This window comes from Orbicella franksi, chromosome 2 (assembly GCF_964199315.1).
Source record: "Orbicella franksi chromosome 2, jaOrbFran1.1, whole genome shotgun sequence".
NCBI classification, from domain to species: Eukaryota; Metazoa; Cnidaria; class Anthozoa; order Scleractinia; family Merulinidae; genus Orbicella; species Orbicella franksi.
The window spans coordinates 3,176,334-3,196,977 of NC_138146.1; the positions used below are offsets into that span (position 1 = coordinate 3,176,334).

Below are 20,644 nucleotides of genomic sequence, written 5' to 3' on the forward strand. Positions count from 1 at the left end.
TTCTTTCCACACGCACTTGTAAATTGGTCTACAAACGTCGCACAGGGCGATGAAGGCTAAACTCTACGACTTCAGTGTACAAGGACTCATATCCTCTTCGCAAAACAATTACCTTGGTACATCTGAAATACCAGTGGACAAGATTAGGCAAGAGACTATCCGTAAACGTCCCAAAACAAATACAGGTTGATCTCACTAATTCGAACTCAGTCATTTTGAATTCCTCGTTATTTTGCCCTTCAGTCATGTACTATCGGCTATTCCGAGCTTCCGTTATTTCGAATTATCTTTCCAGCGTAGCTCCTAAATAGTGAGGTTTAACGGTGTTTCTGGGTGCATATTTTAAAGCAAGGAGAAGATGGCAAACAAGGACAAGTAAAACATTGATTTGGATAAGCCGAGGAAACATGTAAGAAATAAAATCCTTGGGAACTCAACAGATAGATACTCAGGTCTGAGTCGTGGTTGGACGAAGTAAAAATTACGCAGAATAGCGCGAACGGAGTTGTCAATCCATTTTCTCCGGCTAAGCCAAGGAAGAGTCCAGGACGCTGTGCTATTCATGACATCATTTATCGCACTGATTCTCCGCTGCATGCAACGGTATTCACAGTTAAACATGACATTAGTTGACACAAGTTAGCGTTAACGACAAACGAAACATTAAATCACTCACATGAATTAGTCATTTTGATTAAATAACTAACTTTAACCAATTTGCCAATCTACTACATCTTCAGAAAATATTCTTGGTTATTGACTTAATTTTTGGTGGTTAGGTCAATGTTTATTTTTGAGCGCCTGACGCAAAATTCCACTCGCTGAACATGTTTGAGGCCTTCTTCACAAGCTGGCTTCACAATATAATTTTACAGCAAATAATTTCAGGACCTAGCTGATCGAAGTAACTTTTATATTACTTATTATGCGTTTAATTAACATAAAAGTAAATTTAGTGTGATAGTGTAAGAGGTTATCTGTTCAGTAGTATGTCTACAAGAGAATATATGTGTAGATAGCGCCAAATGCTGTTTAGATCGGTTGAATGTAAGAAGTTTTAGGTACGAATCTTTCACTAGGGATTCTAGTATGTAGTATCACTGTAGAGTTTTAGTCGTCATTTGCATTTTTATTTTGTCAACCTATCGGTTCACCAAAACACTTGCATATGCCGTGAGGCTACATGCTAAAATGTCTAATAAAGAGGAGGACATTGGGGGGTTCTGAAAACCGCAACACCGCAAAAAAAAAAAATTGGGCAAATACCGCATTATCGCAAAACCGCAACACTTCAGTATCGGCCGGGTCAAAATTCAATGTCACACCGAAACCAGTACTCTGTATGTCAAGTTTAGAGCTGAAATAACACGGAAATAGCTATTAGGAATTTGTAATTTTCGGTGAAGACAAAATAAGCAAAATAAGTAACATCCATTCGCGTGTTGGCTAATTATTAACTAAAAATAGCTTTCCCTTTACTAATGGGAAACTGGAAAAGGCATCGGAAAATGCTGAAGAAATTGGAGGATAATTTTTAATACCGTCCAAAATGTTAAAAAACCTCATCCCGAAGGCTCGGAGAATACCGCAATACCGCAATTCAAAAATGATATTACCGAAATACCGCAAGAAAAATTGTCGAATACCGCAATACCGCAAACCCCAATGTCCCTGTCAATAAAGTGAAAGTATACAGAATTCTGAAATGAGAATTAATTCATGCACACAATGAATACGCAAGATCGCTGAGCCGAAGCCAAAACTAGTTAGGTCAAAAGGGAAGTGATTGATTTGTTTTGACTTCATCAGTATATAATTATATATGATTGTTCATAAAGAGTAAATGATATCGAAAACATTGTCTATTAGAGACTGTAAAGCATTATGGAAAATTATAGAATCACTCAAAGCAATTTGATTAGTGGTAACAAATATTTCAAACCGATGTTTTAAAATTCTTTCGGCCTCAATTTAGACAGAACAAAACGTAAAATGTCTTCCTGGCTGCCGCGCGCGTAATTATTCTGTTACACCGGCTTGCAAACAAAAATGTAATTAGGAGCTCATTTATATGAATTGCATTTCGCAAAAGGTCCCCTTCATTTATTTTGAAAAACCGACTTAATATGTCGAGATTTCAGCATTTCGGAATTATTTCGTCGTTCTTCTTACAAATTTATTTCTCGCAAGCAGTCTTATACCAGAAAGAGACCGAATACTCAGTTATTAGTTAAAAATAAGTTTTTAAGTAGTTGGTTGGTTGACGTGGCTGCAAGCAAGAAAATATTCGCGCAGACTGTTTACATATTGTTTTCGCGAATCTTGTATACAAGGAAACGTAGTCAGTCAGTTATCGACAAAACTCAGCCGTTAAAACGCACATTTTTTTCTTCAGTTCTCAAAATGCGCTCGTTGTTCGCCGCTTGTTTTAGCGTAAACTTGCTCCTTCAGGTCGCTATACATGGCAATGACACTGGCACCGAATCTGGCACCTGTGACAAGACGAATGTCTGTTCAACCATTAAGGCTTTGGAAACGAAACTGGAAGCGAAGTTGGAAAAGCTTATCGAGCTGGTTTCCCCGCCAGGTAAACTTGGATTAACCGATCTTCATTGAAATTTGTTTCTTTCTGGTTTTTTTTTCGTACCTAGCGCCTCTCTTGAGTTTAATTTTTTTTCACAGTTGTTCCCACTTCCTGTAAAGAACTGTATGACAAACACAAGTAAGTTCGCAGATGAAATGTCATTTAACGTTCTACTTATGTAAAAATCTATTATGTAGAGGCACGGCGCTGGGAAGCAGCTGTATGTACGGCACTGATTTTTCAACAAAGATTGGAGGAAGCAAGTCGCGGCCAAAAGCCAAAGATGGAGGTTCCTCAATTGGAACGCCGCGTTTTGCTCTTGCCGGAGGAAGAAACATTCATGAGTGACTTCAACATGTACAAGCGTACGGATGTGATCACGAGTTCTTTTGAAAAACGATATGTTTCCAAGCCCTCTAAAAATAACTTTCACACTAAATCAATGCCGTAAAACTGCCGCCTTTAAGCCCTGTGCTTATACAACATCGTAAGGGGTTTTGGATGGGTTTATAAACGGACGGGCTTATATCCGGGGGAGGGCTTACAACTGGAATTTAAAAAAAAAAACGGTTTCGAAAAGAGCAACAGCCGGTGTTGATCGAAAGACGTATTTCATATAGTTTTTTTTTGTAGCTACAAAATCATGTTAAATCGAATTCATTTCATTTTAAACCATAAGGGGTGCTTATTTTCGGGGGAGCTTATAATCAGAAGTAATAGTTGGTGTCCATGTACATCAAGAGAAATGGGCCTATAACCAGGAGAGCTTATAAACAGGAGGGCTTAATGGGGGCAGTTTCTGTCATGTTTTTACAAGCAATGGCTGAGTATGCTAGAACCTAAGGTATGTTATTTTCATTCGTCAGTTTGCGAATAAATAAATCCTACGAGCTGCAAACTGACAGTGGAAAGATCCCTGTGTATTGTCACATGACCAGCGACGGCATTGGCGCATGCGGAGGTGGAGGATGGACACTGGTCATGAAAATTGATGGTCATAAGGTAATATATAGATTTAGGCCAGCCTAAAAGCGTAGCTCCTGGGCCGCGTTGTTCAGGGTCAAATAACCCAGGAGAAAGGTAGAATTTTGATTTCAGTTTTGTAGCTTTGCGGCGCGGTTCTCTGTATATTGTTTGGCCTTCTGTTTTGAGCTTTAATAATCACTGTATACACAAAACAAAGCAGCCAAAAAACATTTGTATAGAAAAAAAAGTTATAATTCGGTTAACTTTTAATCCTTGGTTAGCGTTAACCGGCTTCCGAACAATCCTGCCCTGTTTTCAACAAGTTAACCTGAGATGAGCCCGCAATCTAATCGAAAACCAGCACTTGGTCAGCGGTCAATTTCAAAAAAACACGCGACCTCGATAAGCTGTAAACTTGAGCCCGCGATATGGTCACGTGATACTGGTCAGCGGATACCTTGTTTTGACAGGTGTCAATTGATCATAACATGGATGTCCAATATCAAAGAAGTACACGGTAAACCAAGACTGCATGTCTCTGTCAACCTATTATTTGGAGTATGGCGGCCATGTTGCGCGACTCCGTCGTCGTCGCCGTCGTGCGTACGCGCCCACGAGCAATACCGCGAGCCATGATGACCATGAGAAAATCAACTCATGGGTTTCCTTTTCTCTCCTATATGAGTATGGGGCTCCGCTTGGCGGCCCTTCGGGCCGCCGGAGCTCCGCTATAACTAACCAGTTGAAAGCAAGGGTCCTGGTTTATTTAGACTCCCATATTACCTCCAGTTGAAATTTGAAGAAATTGAATGAAGTTTTGTTTGTTAAGAGAAAATTAGAAGGCAAAAGGACAGTTCAGTAACGTTGCAGGGTTTTGAAAACGTGCTTTTTTTTCATTTCATCTAGTCAACCTTCCACTACAATTCCGCACTCTGGACCAACAAGAATGAGTTTAACCTTCCTGGAGGCAAGACTGGGTTTGATTTTCAAGAGACCAAGTTACCGACCTACTGGAACACATCCTTCTCCAAGATCTGTCTTGGTATGAAGATCGGCCATCAGATCAAATTCATGGTCGTTAACAGGCATGCCAACTCTCTGTACTCACTGATCGCTGACGGCCAATACCGCGCCACCTCGGTGGGTCGTGACATGTGGAAGACGCTGATTGGTTCACAGGCCTCCTTACAGCGCAACTGTAACAAGGAAGGGTTCAATGCTGTGTGTACTAATGGTAACAATGCTAAAGCAAGAATCGGCATCCTTAGTAACAACGAAAATAATTGCTACAACTGTGACTCCAGAATCGGGTTTGGTTCAGGAGGGTATCCTGATGACTCCAACACGTGTGGAAACGACGCAAGATGGTCACCAGATAATGGAGAAAAATACATCAAAGCCATGGGTTACATTTTGGTCCAGTGACAAGACCGGCCTTGTCTCATTTCAAGACCATTCAAGGAAACTGAATGTTGTAAAACAAATAAAACACGGTGGTGGGAATAAATGTTTTTTTGACTTATTTTGTTGTTTCTTATATCAGGTTTTCACTCAACATGACTCATTTGCAATTAACACTTAGCTGGACTGTACACAGAAGTACCGATAACAACGCCCTGAATGAAAACCTCAGGTAGAAGTTATTTTTGTTCTAAAAATTCGATTATCTGCGATACTGGAAAACAAATGATTTTGAAAAATTGGCGCACGTGAATCAGCATGGTCCCCAGGGTTTTTAGCTTAAAATATCAAAGATTAATCAACGGAGACAAACTATCCTAGTAATATTTTGTATAAATGAATCCGCTGTGTTAATAATCCCAAATGTTGCCAACGTTTTCACAAAACTTAACCCTTCAAGAGGCATTTGAAACCGCGCACAGATAAACGAAAGGATTCGATGGTGCATTTTGCAAAAAATTTAAACTTCTAATCGATAGATTTTCTTCATTTTTCGCTAAACGTAGAAAATAGATAGAGAAAATAACCCATCAAAAGAAAAATAGGGGTCACCGAACGTCCAAGATCGTTAAATCCAGGCAAAACTATGGCAATGGCCATCTGCCCTATCATTGTTCAGTTTATTACTTAGCGCGCGCTCGATGCATGACGTGACGTGGGCCCAGTAAGCATGCACAGAAACAATGCGCGCGAAAAAACAGGGTTTGCGTTGTTAACTTGCTTGCCGCCATTTTTGGCGACCGAGGGATCAAGGGTTTTAGAGAAAAAGGTGAATGAAACACAGGCATCAAAAACTGTGTTAAGCCACCTTAAGGTGATTCCCTAATAAAAGAACCCGTCATAGATTCCCATGAAACTTGGTATGCTGTTGTTACAGGACAAGGAGATCTTAAAAACGTAATAAAAAGAGGGGGTCACCCTGCTTGTTTTCACGCCACAATGCTGACAAATACGGTTATTTAGGTGACTTTGGTAATCTCCGTGCGCAACCAATAAGTTCGATTATTTTTTAATGCAGCGTGTTATATCACACAGAGTTTGACTTTCTTTGATTGTTTATTCATCTACGTCCCAGAAAAAATGTGTTCAAATACCCTGCATTTTTTTATCCCTTATAGGACACATAATTTGGACATGCGCTGTTGGGCCCGTTATGTCTCCCTCTGTAGTATTTATTTCATTTGCCAAACAAGTAGCCATAGATTTCTGCTGATTTTTTTCTCAGTCATTGACGATATTGTTCTCATTGCAATTATGAAATAAAAGGTGGGGTCACCGTGCTCGTTTAAGAGAAAAGGAGCATTTATTTCGCTATCGAGCTTAGTTTGGGGGAAATCTCTTACGTTTCGTACGCGCACGCGCTCATGTGCGCGCGCTAATGACGCGAAAATCGTGCACAGCAGGGATGCGCAATGCAATACTAAGGAATCACCTTAAGGTGGCCGAACACAGTTTCGCGCGCGCTTTTGCTGATTCAATTCAGCGCGCGCACAAGGATTGCAAAAAACAAACGTGCCGTCAATAGAGCGATCATTTTATTTACTCAACACCCGCAGTATCTGTGCTATTTTTCTCTATAATTGAACGTAGCGTATTGATGGCTTTAGTCTTTTATTACAAAGATATGCTAGAAAAAGTAGCGATGTACAGAACCCAGCAATTCTCAGCTTTTCCTTTCTTACCGAAAGAACCCAGTTAAATGCAGCGCTTGGGTAGTAAGTCAAAAAATTGCGATGGAGTGAAAATTGCACTCTCGGAAATACGCCTATTTCTCGAGAACCACTCATTAGAATTTCACGAAATTTGGCACGTAAATACTTTAGGAAATAAGTAACTGGAGTATTGAAAATAATTGAACTTTAACAAAGGAAATTCTAGATATTCCAGTAAACCTTCAACAAGGGATAATTAAAGATCTCTCTGTTAAATTATTAGCAAAATGGTGTTAACTTGCGAGAATCGTCACAAGCTTGTTGCATGCATATTATAAAAAAATCTAATGACTAGATTTTCTGCAAATAAACAAAACCGATTTTAAAGGCCTGTTTTATTTATTCATGTTGCCATGGCAACGGCACATACGTCAACTTAACCATCAAAAAACCAAAGTTTGTGTTGTTAACTAGCTTGCTGCCATTTTGACAACCGAGGGATGAAGGGTTTTAGAGAAAAATGTGAATGAAACACAGGTATCAAAAACTGTGTTCAGCCACCTTAATTTTATCCTGCTTTTATTTTGACGGAATACTTGGCGCGGGCCTGCTGGCAAACTTTAATTTCACAGAGTTTTGGAAGAGAGATAAGTTTTTATTCATAATATTCAAGATCTCTGAGCCGAAGCCTAAATTTGACATTTTAGGACGATTTCCGCAGAAGATTCGAGCAATAATGGCAAAAATTAAGTTACCAAATAAACCTCATGGCATGGTAATATTGTGAATACCGTTGAAAAGAAGGTATCGGGACTTGAGCTCTCAAGCTGACCCCGCGAGAGAAAATTGAACTTGAAGGGGGTTATCCATATTTCAAATAAAACTGACGTTTCGCGTTAGTTGAACACACAATAACACACACTTAAACATTGTTACGAGGTTTGACATTAACTTTTTCGAGAATGCTTGAAAATTTAATGGTGAAGTTACTAAGTGAAATGAACTCATGATCAAGAGAGATGTTTTAAATAGTATTCCAAACGTTACCGTGCTGTGAGTATAGATTTTTAGTAAATAATTTTTGCACTCAGTTATTGCTCAAACTTTGAGCGGAATCCGTCTTCATAATGGTCAATAATCTTTTTGATCAATGTTATTGTGTTTTATTTCTGTTACACTTTGGGAGGAATAAAATTTCTGATATATTAGAGTTAGAACCAACATCTTCTTCCCCCAAAAAGCGAAAAGCCATATTAACGAGGAAATAACAGACTCAAACACACAAGCCTTCACAAAATCTGATCAGTTTAGCTGAAATATAGCAATTTTGGCTGCGTATGTTTGAGACGTACGCACCTGACATCAGAGCTCACTGACCTTGTAATTAATCTTAGATACTATACGTAGAGCAGTTTTCAACTGAGTAGAGTAAAAATGAAACCAAAGTAATCACTCTGGCCAGTTACAAAAAGCGCATACAACAAAGAGAGCCACTGAAAACTCGAACCATACACAGGAGTCCTTCAAATCAAACAAAAAGGGTGAATAAAAGAGACAACGAGAATTTTGTTTTCATGTTCCCCTATTTTGAATTTTATTACGCAAAATGTAAGAGGTCTTGGACGGCTGACGCAAATTACACTTGAAATTCTCGGGGCATCCCACCTCCCACCAGATTAACATGTACTAAAAATTCAAAAAGAATAGGTGCGATTATCTGCCATTCATTCTCTGATTTGATGTGAGGGACTTCTGTGTGCAAAGTACAGTGGAACCTCGATTTAACGAACCTCTATTTAACGAAGTCCTCGATATAACGAGCGATATTCTATGTCCCGGCCAAAGTTACAGTAAAATGTATGGAATAGAACCTCGATATAACGAACCTCGATATAACGAATTCTTTGATATAACGAGGGGGATAATCCGGAAGTCCAGACGTAAAATCTACCTCGATATAACCAATTACAATGTCAACACGCGACAGAGGATAAACGCTGAACAGATCAACAGTCAACAAATCTTTGTAATCCTTATGGTAAAGAGACAGCAACCTTTCAGTCAACGGCTTATTATATGTCATAGACACTGGCACTATAGTATTTCGACATCAATTAACTTCTACTCTATCTTCTTTGAAATCCGGAAATGTTGGGTAGTGCAACATAACAACACTAGAGCCCGTTTCCTTGTTTACATAGACAATTTTCTGTATTAGCCTCTATGTTGCAACATTATTAAATCGCTACTCTGAAAGTGTCGTTCTTTTGTAAACAAAGGCTGCGCGTCTGCTCAAAAGTGAAAATAATTGATACTGAAAACCACCATGCTTAATGAATTGCATCGCAAAACGCGGCACTTCTGGGTGACGAAAATTGCATTGAATTGCGTGACAGAAGTCACCTGTGTTACAAATCAATCATTAACTATAACCTCGATATAACGAACATTTTGGTCGTTTCCCCTCAAATTCGTTATATCGAGGTTTTCGATGTAACGAAACCTTGATTTAACGAACAAATTTGACCAGTCCCCAGCGACTTCGTTAAATCGAGGTTCCACTGTATATCAGTGTGGCTGACGCGGGGTGCGGGAAAATGCTACTTTTGGTTTTGGTTTTACTTCTGTTTGAATGACAAAGTAGCATGAGTAATGCAAAGTCAAAGCAAATGTAAATTTCTTTCCACATGCACTCAAGTGTAAACTGTTCTACAGACATCTCACAGCGCAATAAAGAACGTATTGCACGACTTGTAAAACTCATTTCTTCTCCGCAAGACAATTTACATCGAATACCAATGGAAAAGTCTAAGGAAAAGACTCTCAGTAAACGTCGCAAAGCAAATTTAGTTCCATTAGTTGGACCACACTAATCCCAATTCGGTAATTTCGACTTCAACACTATTTCAATATCAAAACTATTTTCCTTGGATTTGCCCCTCAGTCATTTAATATCAGCTATATCGAGCTTCCGCTATTTCGAAATGTCTTTCGAGCGTTCGAAATAGGCTCCTGAATAGCGGGATTCAACGGTGTTTCTGGTGGCATATTTCAATATATTATTTATGGCAATCAGTAATATATAGATTTAGCCAAGCCGGGTTGCTCAAAGCCTGATTAAGCTAAATCAGGATAAGCGAGAATTGTCATTTGAGTTTGTAACTTTGCGGTGGGGTTTTCTGTATATCATTTTTTTCATTTTTTGTTTTTGTTTTTGTTTGGCCTTCTGTTTTGAGTTTGAACAACCTCAAAATACACAAAACAAAAGCAGTGAAAAACACTTGTCTAGTGATACTGGTCAGCGGATACTTTTTTGACAGGTGTGTCATGGAAAGCTTAGTATTTAGAATTAAACTTATTAAGGTGTCATCTTATTCATTAACTAGCTACTTTTAAGTAGCTAGTAAGTAGTAAGTAGAAACTAGTAAGTAGAGTTAAAACTCTACTCAAAAATTTTCATTAATAGTATTAAAAGATTCTCTTAAAAAATTAAAATTGAAGTATTGGCAAACAATGAAAGGAAATAAAAGAGTCTATGTTGTCCTAAGAAACGCCTTAATTATAATGTTATATTAATTAAAGTTTAACATTCTAAAATTCTATATTAATGTACATTTAAAATTCTAAAAATTCGTCCTTTTTTCTTAATGGATGGGCGAGGCCTTTATTTCGGACGAAAAAGTTTACTGGCCGCACAGGTTGCAGCAATTGCTGTTGTTACTTAGATAACCCAAAAGGTCCAATTTTCTTATTTCATTTCTAAACTTTGCCACATTTGGCGATTCTTTCAAAACTTTTGGAAGCTTTGACCATAAAAAAGGACCCATGCATCCAATAGAATGTTTGCCATAGCGTATATTATTAAAGCGGGGTACGGCAAAATCACAATTCCTGAGCGCATGAGTGGCATTTTTCCGTGCAAACAAATCAGAACTACAAGTTGGTGTCAACCCGTACTTAACCTTGTACATCAGCACTGCAGTATCCTGGAGACGTATATTAATGAGACCCTGCTGCTGTGCAATTTAGTATAAATTATTAAAGCCACACCCACACAGGGGGAGGGACAGATCTAACAGTACCAGCGAGGATATTTATCAGGGTAACAACATTGCAACCCCCAACCCAATTTTTTTGCTGGGTAGATGCAGGAAACAGAAACAAAACACTGATTATGGTGGCAAAACATTGGTGGCAGGGAAGACAGAGCCTAGAGTAGCGGCGTCTCTAGGAGAACCTATGTTACTAAGGAGACCTGACGAGGGGTGCCCTTCTGTGAGGACAATATATAGGTCAGATGGTACGATGGCACCACCCTGGAGAGATCTGGACCTATTTTCCTGGGAGTAACATAGGATGGACCAGAAGAGGGGTGCCCCTCTGAGAGGACAATAGGTCAGATGGTACGATGACACCGTCCTAGAGAGATCCGGACCTATTTCCAAGGGTGGCCATAGCACTATGTAGGGCAAAGTGCAGCCTAGGTTGCACTTCCCTGCCACCAAAAACCTTTATTGGCTAAACAGCTATGGTTTACACACAATATAACAAATAGAACGTGGCAGTGAATGAACCGAGAAGGTTTAGTAGGTGAAAGCCACCTTATCACGAAAGGTAATTACAACCACATGGAGCAAAAAGATGGGAAAGGACAAAGCTACCAATACAGGGAGGGAGGGAGGGGAAGGCGGAGAACGGCCCAGCTTGAATACTAGCTCACAACTGGGCAGGGTCAGAAAACAATGGGATTTTACTAACTGGGGATTGAGGGAGTTGGGAGGGGTATAGCGCGCTGAAATCACATGAGAGCATGGTGGAAAATCACTGGGAGCTTTGTCGTATGATTTCCCATGTGGTAAAACGATTGAGTTGCATTGGACATTGACCTAAGGCTATTGCACAATGGCTAATAGGGGGAAGATAACAGAACTGGTGACAACCTTAGATGACAGCTATGATGTAGACTACAAAGCTCATTAACCACAGTTTAAAGGCTTAAACTTCTAATTGTATAACGTTGGCAATTTAGCACGTCCTAAAAGTTCTTCGTATGACTCATAGTGGGACCTATATATAGCCCTGAGAGCCCTCTCCTGTAATCTTTCAGGCTGTCTGTAATCCGAATTTTTGCAAAAGTGCCACACTAGGTGACAGTAAGTCAGGTGTGGTATGATAAAGCATTTGTACAACAGGAGTTTTGCCCTGCTGGGTATTAAATTCCGAAGGCGATTGAGTACACCAACCTTTTTGCTAGGCTTGGTGCATATCTCTCTGATATGCTCGGTGAAATTAAGGTCATCATCAATGATAACTCCTGGAAGCTTAATTTGTTTTGCTTAATTTGTTTTCCGAAGTCAAGTAAATGCCTGAAGCATTTTTAGCGACATTCTGAGATACAATTGGTAGCGGAGAAGGATTTTGTAAAGATTTGTGGTGTCAGAAAACACGTGTGGGAGATCGAGGAAGGGGGCGCGAGTTCGCGCTGGATGGCGCGTAAAATCCAAGGATGATGATGTTGATGATGATGATAGTAATAATAGTAATTTATTAATTTATATTGCGCTTTTTAACATATAATGATCAAACGCGCATTACAATATTAAAATATACTAAATATGTACATAAACTAAATTTAACAATAAAAAAGTAATTAAAGCGCTTAAGGCTAAAGACTTTTTCATTTTCCCTGCTGGATGTAATAGAATAGTGCCTGAATTAGAGCGCAATGAACAGCGAGCGTGCTTTCTAACATTAATTATTATTCAACTTTCATACACTGTATGAATTCCGATTTTCTGATTGGCTGATTTGTACCACGTGATACTGGGTTGTGACGAAACAACCACCTTGACGTCATTATCGTGGTGTAATAGCCGTGGTGTAAATTAACACACCACTGTCATTACACCATGGCTTCGCCTGACTCAAATATAGTGGTTTCAATGCAGTGTTTCTTTGTGCAGTGTATTCAATTTGTATAATACAAATGTTAACGCACTCATTGCTCGTGATTATCGGGACTTACCTGTACTCGTTCACTAACAATGAACTCGAAATTTTCAATACGCTTTCGGCAAGGCCTCTTGCGGTATTGAAATTTCTAGTTCATTGATAGTGAACTCGTGCAGGTAAATCCCGATAATTCACTCGCTGAGTGCGTTAACCTTTAATTAAAACGCTAATATAAGCTGGTTCCATACCATTTAATGCTTTAAAAGTTAAAAGTAAAATTTTAAAATGTATTCTATACCTAACAGGCAACCAGTGTAATTCTTGCGAAACAGGCGTAATGTGGTCATATTTGCGGCTCGAAGTTAGTAACCTAGCTGATGCGTTCTGTACTCTCTGCAGTTTAGTTATTTCGCAATCTGGAAGTCCATAAAGAAGTCCATCGCAACGGACTTCATTCATCGCCCAACGGTAACGGTAGGATCATGTTGCGAAAAGCGATTATTTATTCTCACCCTACTCAACAAGATATTGTGTACTCCCTGCGATCGCAAAAAAGAAAAAAAGGCGAAATATTTTGTTTTTACTTTTTACGTACAGATTTTTTTTCGTGTTTTTGTTAAAATGAAGAAAATCGAATCAGTATAGAAGGAAGTGATCTCTGAAAAGAAAAAAAGGGGGTCACCGACCATTTAAGAGACAAAATTGCAGGTGAAGGGAGCGCACCTGGTGCCAAGCCCTATACTCGCTTTTATCATTTGGCTTGCTCCGTGAGCGAGCAAGAAGAACCTAACCTTCGCTGTAATTGGCTACCATAGTGCGCAAGATAGCGCCATCTTCCCCGCTCGGGATTACCCGCCGTATCCCGCAAGAAAATAGGTTCTTTTTCCATATAATAAATCCTTTATTGAGCACCCATAACAAGCCCTATACTTGCTTATATATCTTTCTTATCTCGCGCGCATGAAGTACCACGTGGCGTGACGTTTTGACATGAATTACGCCCACAATAAGGGTGCGCATTAACAATGAATTAAATAACAAAATTGCTCACCACAAAGAGGTTTTCTCCAACGGCCATTGTTTTTTTATTTTTTCCCATAGGCCAGAGTAGTGGCAACGGACTCTAAAGGATCGATCCAAATGGTGGCTCAGCAGGTGACTCGTTCCAAGCTTTTTGCGACATGGAAACTGAGGGTGGGGGTTGGACGCTAGTCGCCACAAAGGTCTCTCCAGAATTCCTCTTCATTAGAACTGCATTCTCAGCAACAGCTGCGAAAACTACAAATGCAGATGCCGCCAGTCATATCCACCCTGATATGGAGGACTGGAAAGAAGTTATGTTCCGGTTTGTTGACGGCAACAACATCAGGGTTATTTACAACAGGAAGGCAGGCGCACCACAAAAAGAGTTGAACAATTTCGTTATGGGGACTCCTCTTCAGGTGAGAACAAATGTGTTGGGATTTTACAAGTACAGTCCAGCAGATCAGAACGAGAGAAATCCCGCGTCTGGTTTTGCGACAATAGTCCAGTTGTTCTTCAGTAGCTACCATAGGATTTCGGAATGGTTCTTTGGCTCTGACAACTGGCTTGACATGTGGAGTTCTGCTGAAGTGAATGGAAGTAATTACGTCTTCACCGACGACAGCAAGGCGAGTGGCACCAAATGTATCGCGGGCCACTATTATCTGAACAAACCAATCTGGTTGATGGTGCGTTAGAAACAGACGGCTTCAGCTGAACAATGAGCAAAGGCTCTGTAGCGTGTAGTTTAGTCTCTTTTAACTTGAGCTAGCAAAACATTACGAAACCATGGCTGGTGGATATAAGAGAATAGAAGCTTTAACTGCATCCAGAAATGGTTAAAATAAACGCTGATGCAACAATTTTCTGATGTTTCTTGTTATGAGTCTAGTAAGATGATAACCTTCACCGCTTTCAGAAACGCGATCACACAATTTTCCCTCCACTAACGTTTTAGTTTTGCGATATATCTGTTTCCATTTGTTTTCCTTCGGGCCAAAGAAATCTGTTGTATGGCTTCCCTAAATGCCCCGCAAGCTGAAACGCCAAAAGATTCAATAATTCAATTCTTCCTTTTAATTTCTTTTGATCCTTCATTCCTTCCTGTTCATGGTAACAGGAAAAAATATGGCCAATTATTTTGAGGCTCCGCAAATTTGTTTTTACAGTTGAAAGCAAAATTTAACGTCTTCCATCTGAAACAACCATGGATAGTAAAGTCTCCTACTATCCATGGAAAAAACTAGCCATTATCTGCAGAACAAAATATTGTAATCCAACTGTAAACATGTAAGTATGACAGACGCAAATGTTTGACTTACTGGGGAGGTGACGGAGAATATGTAACGGGCACCGTAAGAGTTTTCAAAAACGATGACAACTCATGTAACTTTTAAAAACGCATGCCGTTCCCAACATTTTATGTTATGAATTAGCAGGACTATTCAACAAGTGATTAGTTTTTGATTGTGAGGTAAAGCTATTTAGACTGTATTTTGGCTAAACCAGAGGATAACTATCAGAGAGGCTAAAATCGCTGCTGCGATGATTTTGTAATTAAAAACATATCAAAGGTGGTTTTTATGTTACCATTTGTCATGTAGTTTAAAGATCTTTAAAAATGTGTTTGCATTTCTGTGTGTAAAGACGAATACGAAGGAAGTCCGTGAAGGAACATATTTTCCTTTTTTTTTCAGAAAAATGCCGATGTTAGAATTTTTATTGAGATTCAAGGCTAATTATCTCGGGAAAATGCGTGGCTACCCCCGGTTTTCTTTGTGGATTCCAAAAACCCTTACTAAGATCTACTTTTTCCACATGGTCCTAATCTGGCGAAAAGACCTTTGATTTTAGTAGGCACCGTCCCTATTACAAAAAATCAAGCAAAGCAATAAGCGGTTTGAATTAAATCTGGTTTTATTTCGTCAGCTGATTTATGATTTGAATTAAGCCTCTATCAAATGTCTATTATACCTGGTGTCAAAGACCTTGAAACAATCTCGGTTAGTTCGAGATCGATCATATTGATATCAGTGGTCATCTTTCACACACCACAATCTGACTCGTCTTCAGTCTTCTCTTATGTAAAATTTGGAAAACGCTCCTACCCATCATCCCTCGCGGTCTACAAATGTCTTGTAGGGAGATATTCAAGGATAAGTCAGCTCCGTCAGGTTAACTCGGGGTTGTGTGTTTTCTCATAGTTTCAATCACGTCCAGTTGTGCCCCTCAAACGTATGTGAGTTTTCTAAAAAACGAAATACAATGGAACCTCCGGTTGCGACCACCTCTCGTAAGCGACTACCTCTCCTCAGAGACCAGTTTTCCAAAATACCAAAAGTTCCCAAGTCAAATCACTATATTTGGAGCCTCTTGTAAGCGACCACCTCTCATAAGCTACCGCAACCACTTTTAGAGCTACAAGTTTGAAACTGTCTTTTGTTTTTAACCTCCCGTAAGCGACCACTTGACAGATAATAGAGCAGAAATTGGATAATAAGGTGTTGTGACATTATCACATTCCTTGGTAGTACAAGAGACGGAAATTTCTCAATGGGAAGTACGAATTTTTTTTCTTGAAATTGAATTTTCACTGTATGACGATATCTGATAGAAAAAAGATAACCCTTGTTTCCCCCTTGACAGTGTTTATAACACAAAGGCTGGTGGGGCCGAGCAAACCACTGAAACAAATTATTCAAATTAAACAACATTGTTAACAATCCCAACAAAAAAAACAAACTTTATCGTTCTTCCATGCACCATGGCCCTCAGAATTCCGATAAGTTACGTTTTGTTGCACCCTTGTGGACAAATACACGTTTTCTTAATATTTAGGTCTAATACAATTAAGAGGTTAAATGTCTTAGGCTTGAAAATCACAAGCAAAAGATGGAACTCGGCAGGTACTAGACTAAATCTCTAAAGAATTTTTCCTCAGATCGAAAAGCCGTGTTATCAACCATAGAAATTACTGGAGAACTGGCGAACTGGCGATCATGTTTATTCCCTCTTGTCATGGTGTCATGTCTTCATGTTATTTGTACATTTTACTTATTTCCCTACTTTCATTTTTTTCTTAATCTTGAATTTATAACTCTTACTTACTTTGTATTATGGTAATACAATTACACGTACTTGCTTTTATTGTCCTAGTTGTTTCAATTTCTTGTTTAGAGCCGGTTTTCAATACAGTATTTTATAAATCAGTTAATCTGCAAATTAATCTCCCGAATAACCGTCGTCACGGGCTGTGTTCGGTTTACTGACGTCAATATCACCCAGATTATTTACAACAGGAAAGCAGGCGCACCCTAAAACGACAAAGAGGGTTTGAAAAGTTCTTAATGGGGACGTATTCTGAATCAACGGGGACGAACATGTACGCTTTTTACAAGTACAGCCCAGCAGATCATAACAAGAGAAGTCCCGCTGACGGTTTTGCTATAATATCCAGATTATACTACTATACAAGTACCGGGATTACGGAAGGACACACTGACTCGGACAAGTGGCTTGGCATGCGGCAATATGCTGACCAATAAAACAACTACGTCACTTCTAACAGCCGTAAGGCGCGTGGCACCAAGTATATCGTGGGCTACTGTTATCGGGAAAAAACAATCGGGGTGATGGTTCGATAGAAAAAGGCTCAAGTTGAAAATTAAGTGAAGAACTTGTCGAGTTTTAATAAACAACGAGTACGGCCTAATTAAGTGCAGACTTTTTATCAATAGTGCAAACTTTAACACGGTAAAGCAGAACATAAAAATAGGAAAATTGTTAACTGTTTCAAGGAATTCTTAATATGTAACTGGTCAACATAGGCACAACATGAAATCTAATTGTTTTTCATAATAAAGAAAAAATATCTTATTGACGTTATCTATAGTCTGTCCTCCAGTAGATCATTTTGTAAAAACCAATCAAACGGCGAGAATGATTTGACTTATTGTATAACTGAGAATAGTCAACGAAGGCAGTTTGCTAAGTTTATATTCACACCGTCTTTAAATGCAAAGAAATTTTTTTTTTTCGGATGTAATTTTTTGTTCAAAAACTGATCCACTTTGGAGGGCTTTCGCTAAAATTTTGGTTACGTATACGTTGATGTCGTTTACTTGTACTTCGTTGTTGTTGTTGTCTTTGCTCTCTCCTCCGCAGAGGCTCAAAGTGGTTTTTAGGGTAGGGAAAATCCGTTGAACGATATGAGTGCTGACGCAGGGTTATGTGGATAGCAATTGAGGATGATCGTTCCTCCGACTTTTCGCCTGCTCTCACCTCACACAGGGGCTTTCAATATTTTTCTGGCCAATCAGCGGAACGCAGGAGGGAGAGGTGAACACGTCTGATTTGGCTGACCCGATGAAAGAAGCGCGCAAATGCACAAAATTTTCGAAAATGGCGTCGTCGTCTCTTGCTGATACAACTTTTTGAGGCGGATTTCTCCAATCATTCCAGCTTCAAATGGTATTGTACTGGGATCTCTAGGAGTAATTATTATTCTTCTTTCTTTAGAGGTAAATAGATTTTGATTATAACTGAAAAATCTCGCATGAAGTGTATTTAAAGTGTTACAGTCATTGCTCTGCGGTGGAAATATGTGGGGCAAAATTTTGGCTGTTCGCCCTGTGAAATTGCCTTTTTTACGTGATCGGTAACCTGGCGTGACGGAATTCAAACCCTTCTGGAACTGGTTCGGTAAGAGTAAAGCTCTTTAAGTAAACTTTCGTCCAAAAATATCGCGTCGTCCCGACTTGCTGCCCCTGGATCTCCGAGGATGCAAGCACTCAAAACGAATCGAGTAACAAGTCGAGTTAAACATTTCTGTAACAGAAATCAATTGATTGATCACAACAAATGGCATCCTTGGTGGACCATTTTTTTCCTGTTTCAAAAATGGTAAACAAAACGCTCCCATTATTGAGAGAGGGTAGCATAGGAAATGTTTTGCATTTTTTCTCATAAGTTTTTGTTTTTGATCTTGAAAGCGCTCAAAATATATCGACCAAACACGAGAAAACTGAAGTTTGAAGATGGAAAGTTTAACCAGAGGCGTTTTTCTGCAAAGCTTGTTGGCAGTTACGTAAAATAGCACATGTATGAAACAGTAATTTCTCTGGTTTCCTGGTTTTTTCCTGTTTAAATATAAAGCATTTGCTTTGTTAGTCCCGATAAATTGACAAAGTTTTGTGTTTACAAACGATCATTTGAGTCGTTTGCGTGGCGACGAAAGGCCTAAACTGAAATAGAAAAACATAGGCGTTTACAGAATATCATACAAGTGTGGGCATAATCGGAATGTTTTTAGTTTATAACGATTTTTATTCTTGATAATGCTGTTAGGTACATCGAAACTTCGAATTACGTTACTCCCTATATTTCTTTCACAGAAATAGTATACCAAGTTTTTTCTCGATCTCGGAAATGTTTGTAGTCCCTTTGTGTATACAATACTTCTCACTGTAGAACGATTTCTTGACACCGCTCAAATTTATACTTGCAACACGTTTCTGTTGACGCACTGTTGGCAGAAGAATGTTGCTTTTTTTCCTTCAAGCGGTACGAAAGTGATGCTAGCCATCTTAAACACAAGACACAGAGCATTGAACGAGTCTTGTTGAATTGCCAGACTGGGTGACACAAATCTACAACATAGCTTTAATTTAATTTTAGATTTAATTTTAAAGGACTTTTAAAATGAAACAGCTCAGTGATTTTCTTCGTTGAAGGTAACTTTGATTCTTATCAGAACTCGATAGAATGCCACAATGTTATACATTTGTATATAACGGTCTGTAAAGACCCCAAAAGAGATAATACAGTGTGTATATCAAGTGAAACAAGATTATAATACTCATATTAAGTCTCAGTGAATCTTAATTCAATTATTCTGTGGTTTTGTATTAATTGCGTCATTCAGGATTCAATTAATTTGTCAAAACAAATGGTATCCATGGCTGCTCAACTTTTTCCTGTTTCTGCCACTGAGCAACGTGAATAATAACGATGTCTATTATTCTAGTGAAAGCCTGTTAAGGGAAGGGAAGTCACAGTTGAATCAAAGTTGCTTCTATGAGCCGTATGATACTTAACAGAACTTGATGTAATATATCAAACACTCGAGACAGTGTTTCATTGGGATATCCAAACACCGATAGGAGAGTTGAAAATACGACGCGCAGCGAAGTAGTTTTGACGACATTCGAGTTGTTTGGATAACCGATGAAACACTGTCTGGAGTGTTTGATATATCTTCTCAATCGAAACAAAAACTAAGGAGTAGACGGAGAAGTAAAATCGTCAAAATCTATGCTAATTAAGACCGGGTATCCAAACCTCCTTCACGGTTGTGATTTTCTTTGTTTTAACTTGATGAATTATCAGTGAGTTTTAGAAAGAATATTACAATGATATTTGATGAAATATCTGTGAAAACAGCAAAACATAGAATAGGAGAATCTTTGTTTACACTTTTTGCCTCATTAGGATAAGCAGTTTTTGTTTGAGCTGCAATAACTTAGTTCTGAATATTGCAAGGGCACAACACGATTAACTATCTCAAGGAGTTTGAACCCGATGTATTGAAGAGTTTTTGTGCGACGTGGTTTTAAAAACTTTACAAAGAATGTCTGAGCTCATTAGCGCTTTTGTCAATTCAGTCAATTCGTGAGATACCTTCACCGAGCAAAGTTGTATGTTGATGAGGAAAAATGTAAACAATGACGTCAGCAATTATTCTGCTATAGTGATACAAGTTGACAGTGCTCATTATCCGCTTAAGTCTAAGTAATTCATTGTTTTGTTGTTTATTAATGGCATCATACAGTAGAATTCCTTGATTGCTCTGAGGTTTCAGTCAGGAACACTGATAAGCGACGTCAATTTCTGTCATTCTAGTGAAAGTCTGCTAAGGGTAGAGAAGTCAAAGTATTAATATTTCGCTGCTTTTTACTCTGCTTGATTTTGGCCGACGGTTTTGTTTGGCATTCTGTTGGAAGCACTT

General features: G+C 38.9%; 2 protein-coding genes across 2 annotated transcripts; both read left to right on the forward strand.

The window, feature by feature from the left end:
* Nucleotides 1–2,276: 2,276 nt before the first annotated feature.
* LOC145477036 (putative skeletal organic matrix protein 5) lies at nt 2,277–5,253 on the forward strand. The gene is made up of 4 exons (XM_081455472.1): nt 2,277–2,587; nt 2,683–2,722; nt 3,451–3,586; nt 4,457–5,253. Exons 1-4 carry the CDS (start codon nt 2,404–2,406, stop codon nt 4,973–4,975), a joined length of 879 nt encoding a protein of 292 aa, XP_081311598.1. The 5' UTR covers nt 2,277–2,403; the 3' UTR covers nt 4,976–5,253.
* An 8,041-nt stretch (nt 5,254–13,294) lies between these two features.
* On the forward strand, nt 13,295–14,626 carry LOC145477020 (uncharacterized). Its single transcript, XM_081455471.1, has one exon. The coding sequence runs from the start codon at nt 13,797–13,799 to the stop codon at nt 14,334–14,336; it is 540 nt and encodes a 179-aa protein (XP_081311597.1). The 5' UTR covers nt 13,295–13,796; the 3' UTR covers nt 14,337–14,626.
* The last annotated feature ends 6,018 nt before the right edge of the window (nt 14,627–20,644 follow it).

Bases quoted from the DNA above. Each gene is read 5' to 3' on its own strand.
- LOC145477036 (XM_081455472.1), top strand. From the start codon at position 2,404: ATGCGCTCGTTGTTCGCCGCTTGTTTTAGCGTAAACTTGCTCCTTCAG. The intron at 2,588-2,682 runs GTAAACTTGGAT...TTTTTTTCACAG, and splicing joins CGAGCTGGTTTCCCCGCCAG to TTGTTCCCACTTCCTGTAAA. The intron at 3,587-4,456 runs GTAATATATAGA...CATTTCATCTAG, and splicing joins TGAAAATTGATGGTCATAAG to TCAACCTTCCACTACAATTC.
- LOC145477020 (XM_081455471.1), top strand. From the start codon at position 13,797: ATGGAAACTGAGGGTGGGGGTTGGACGCTAGTCGCCACAAAGGTCTCT.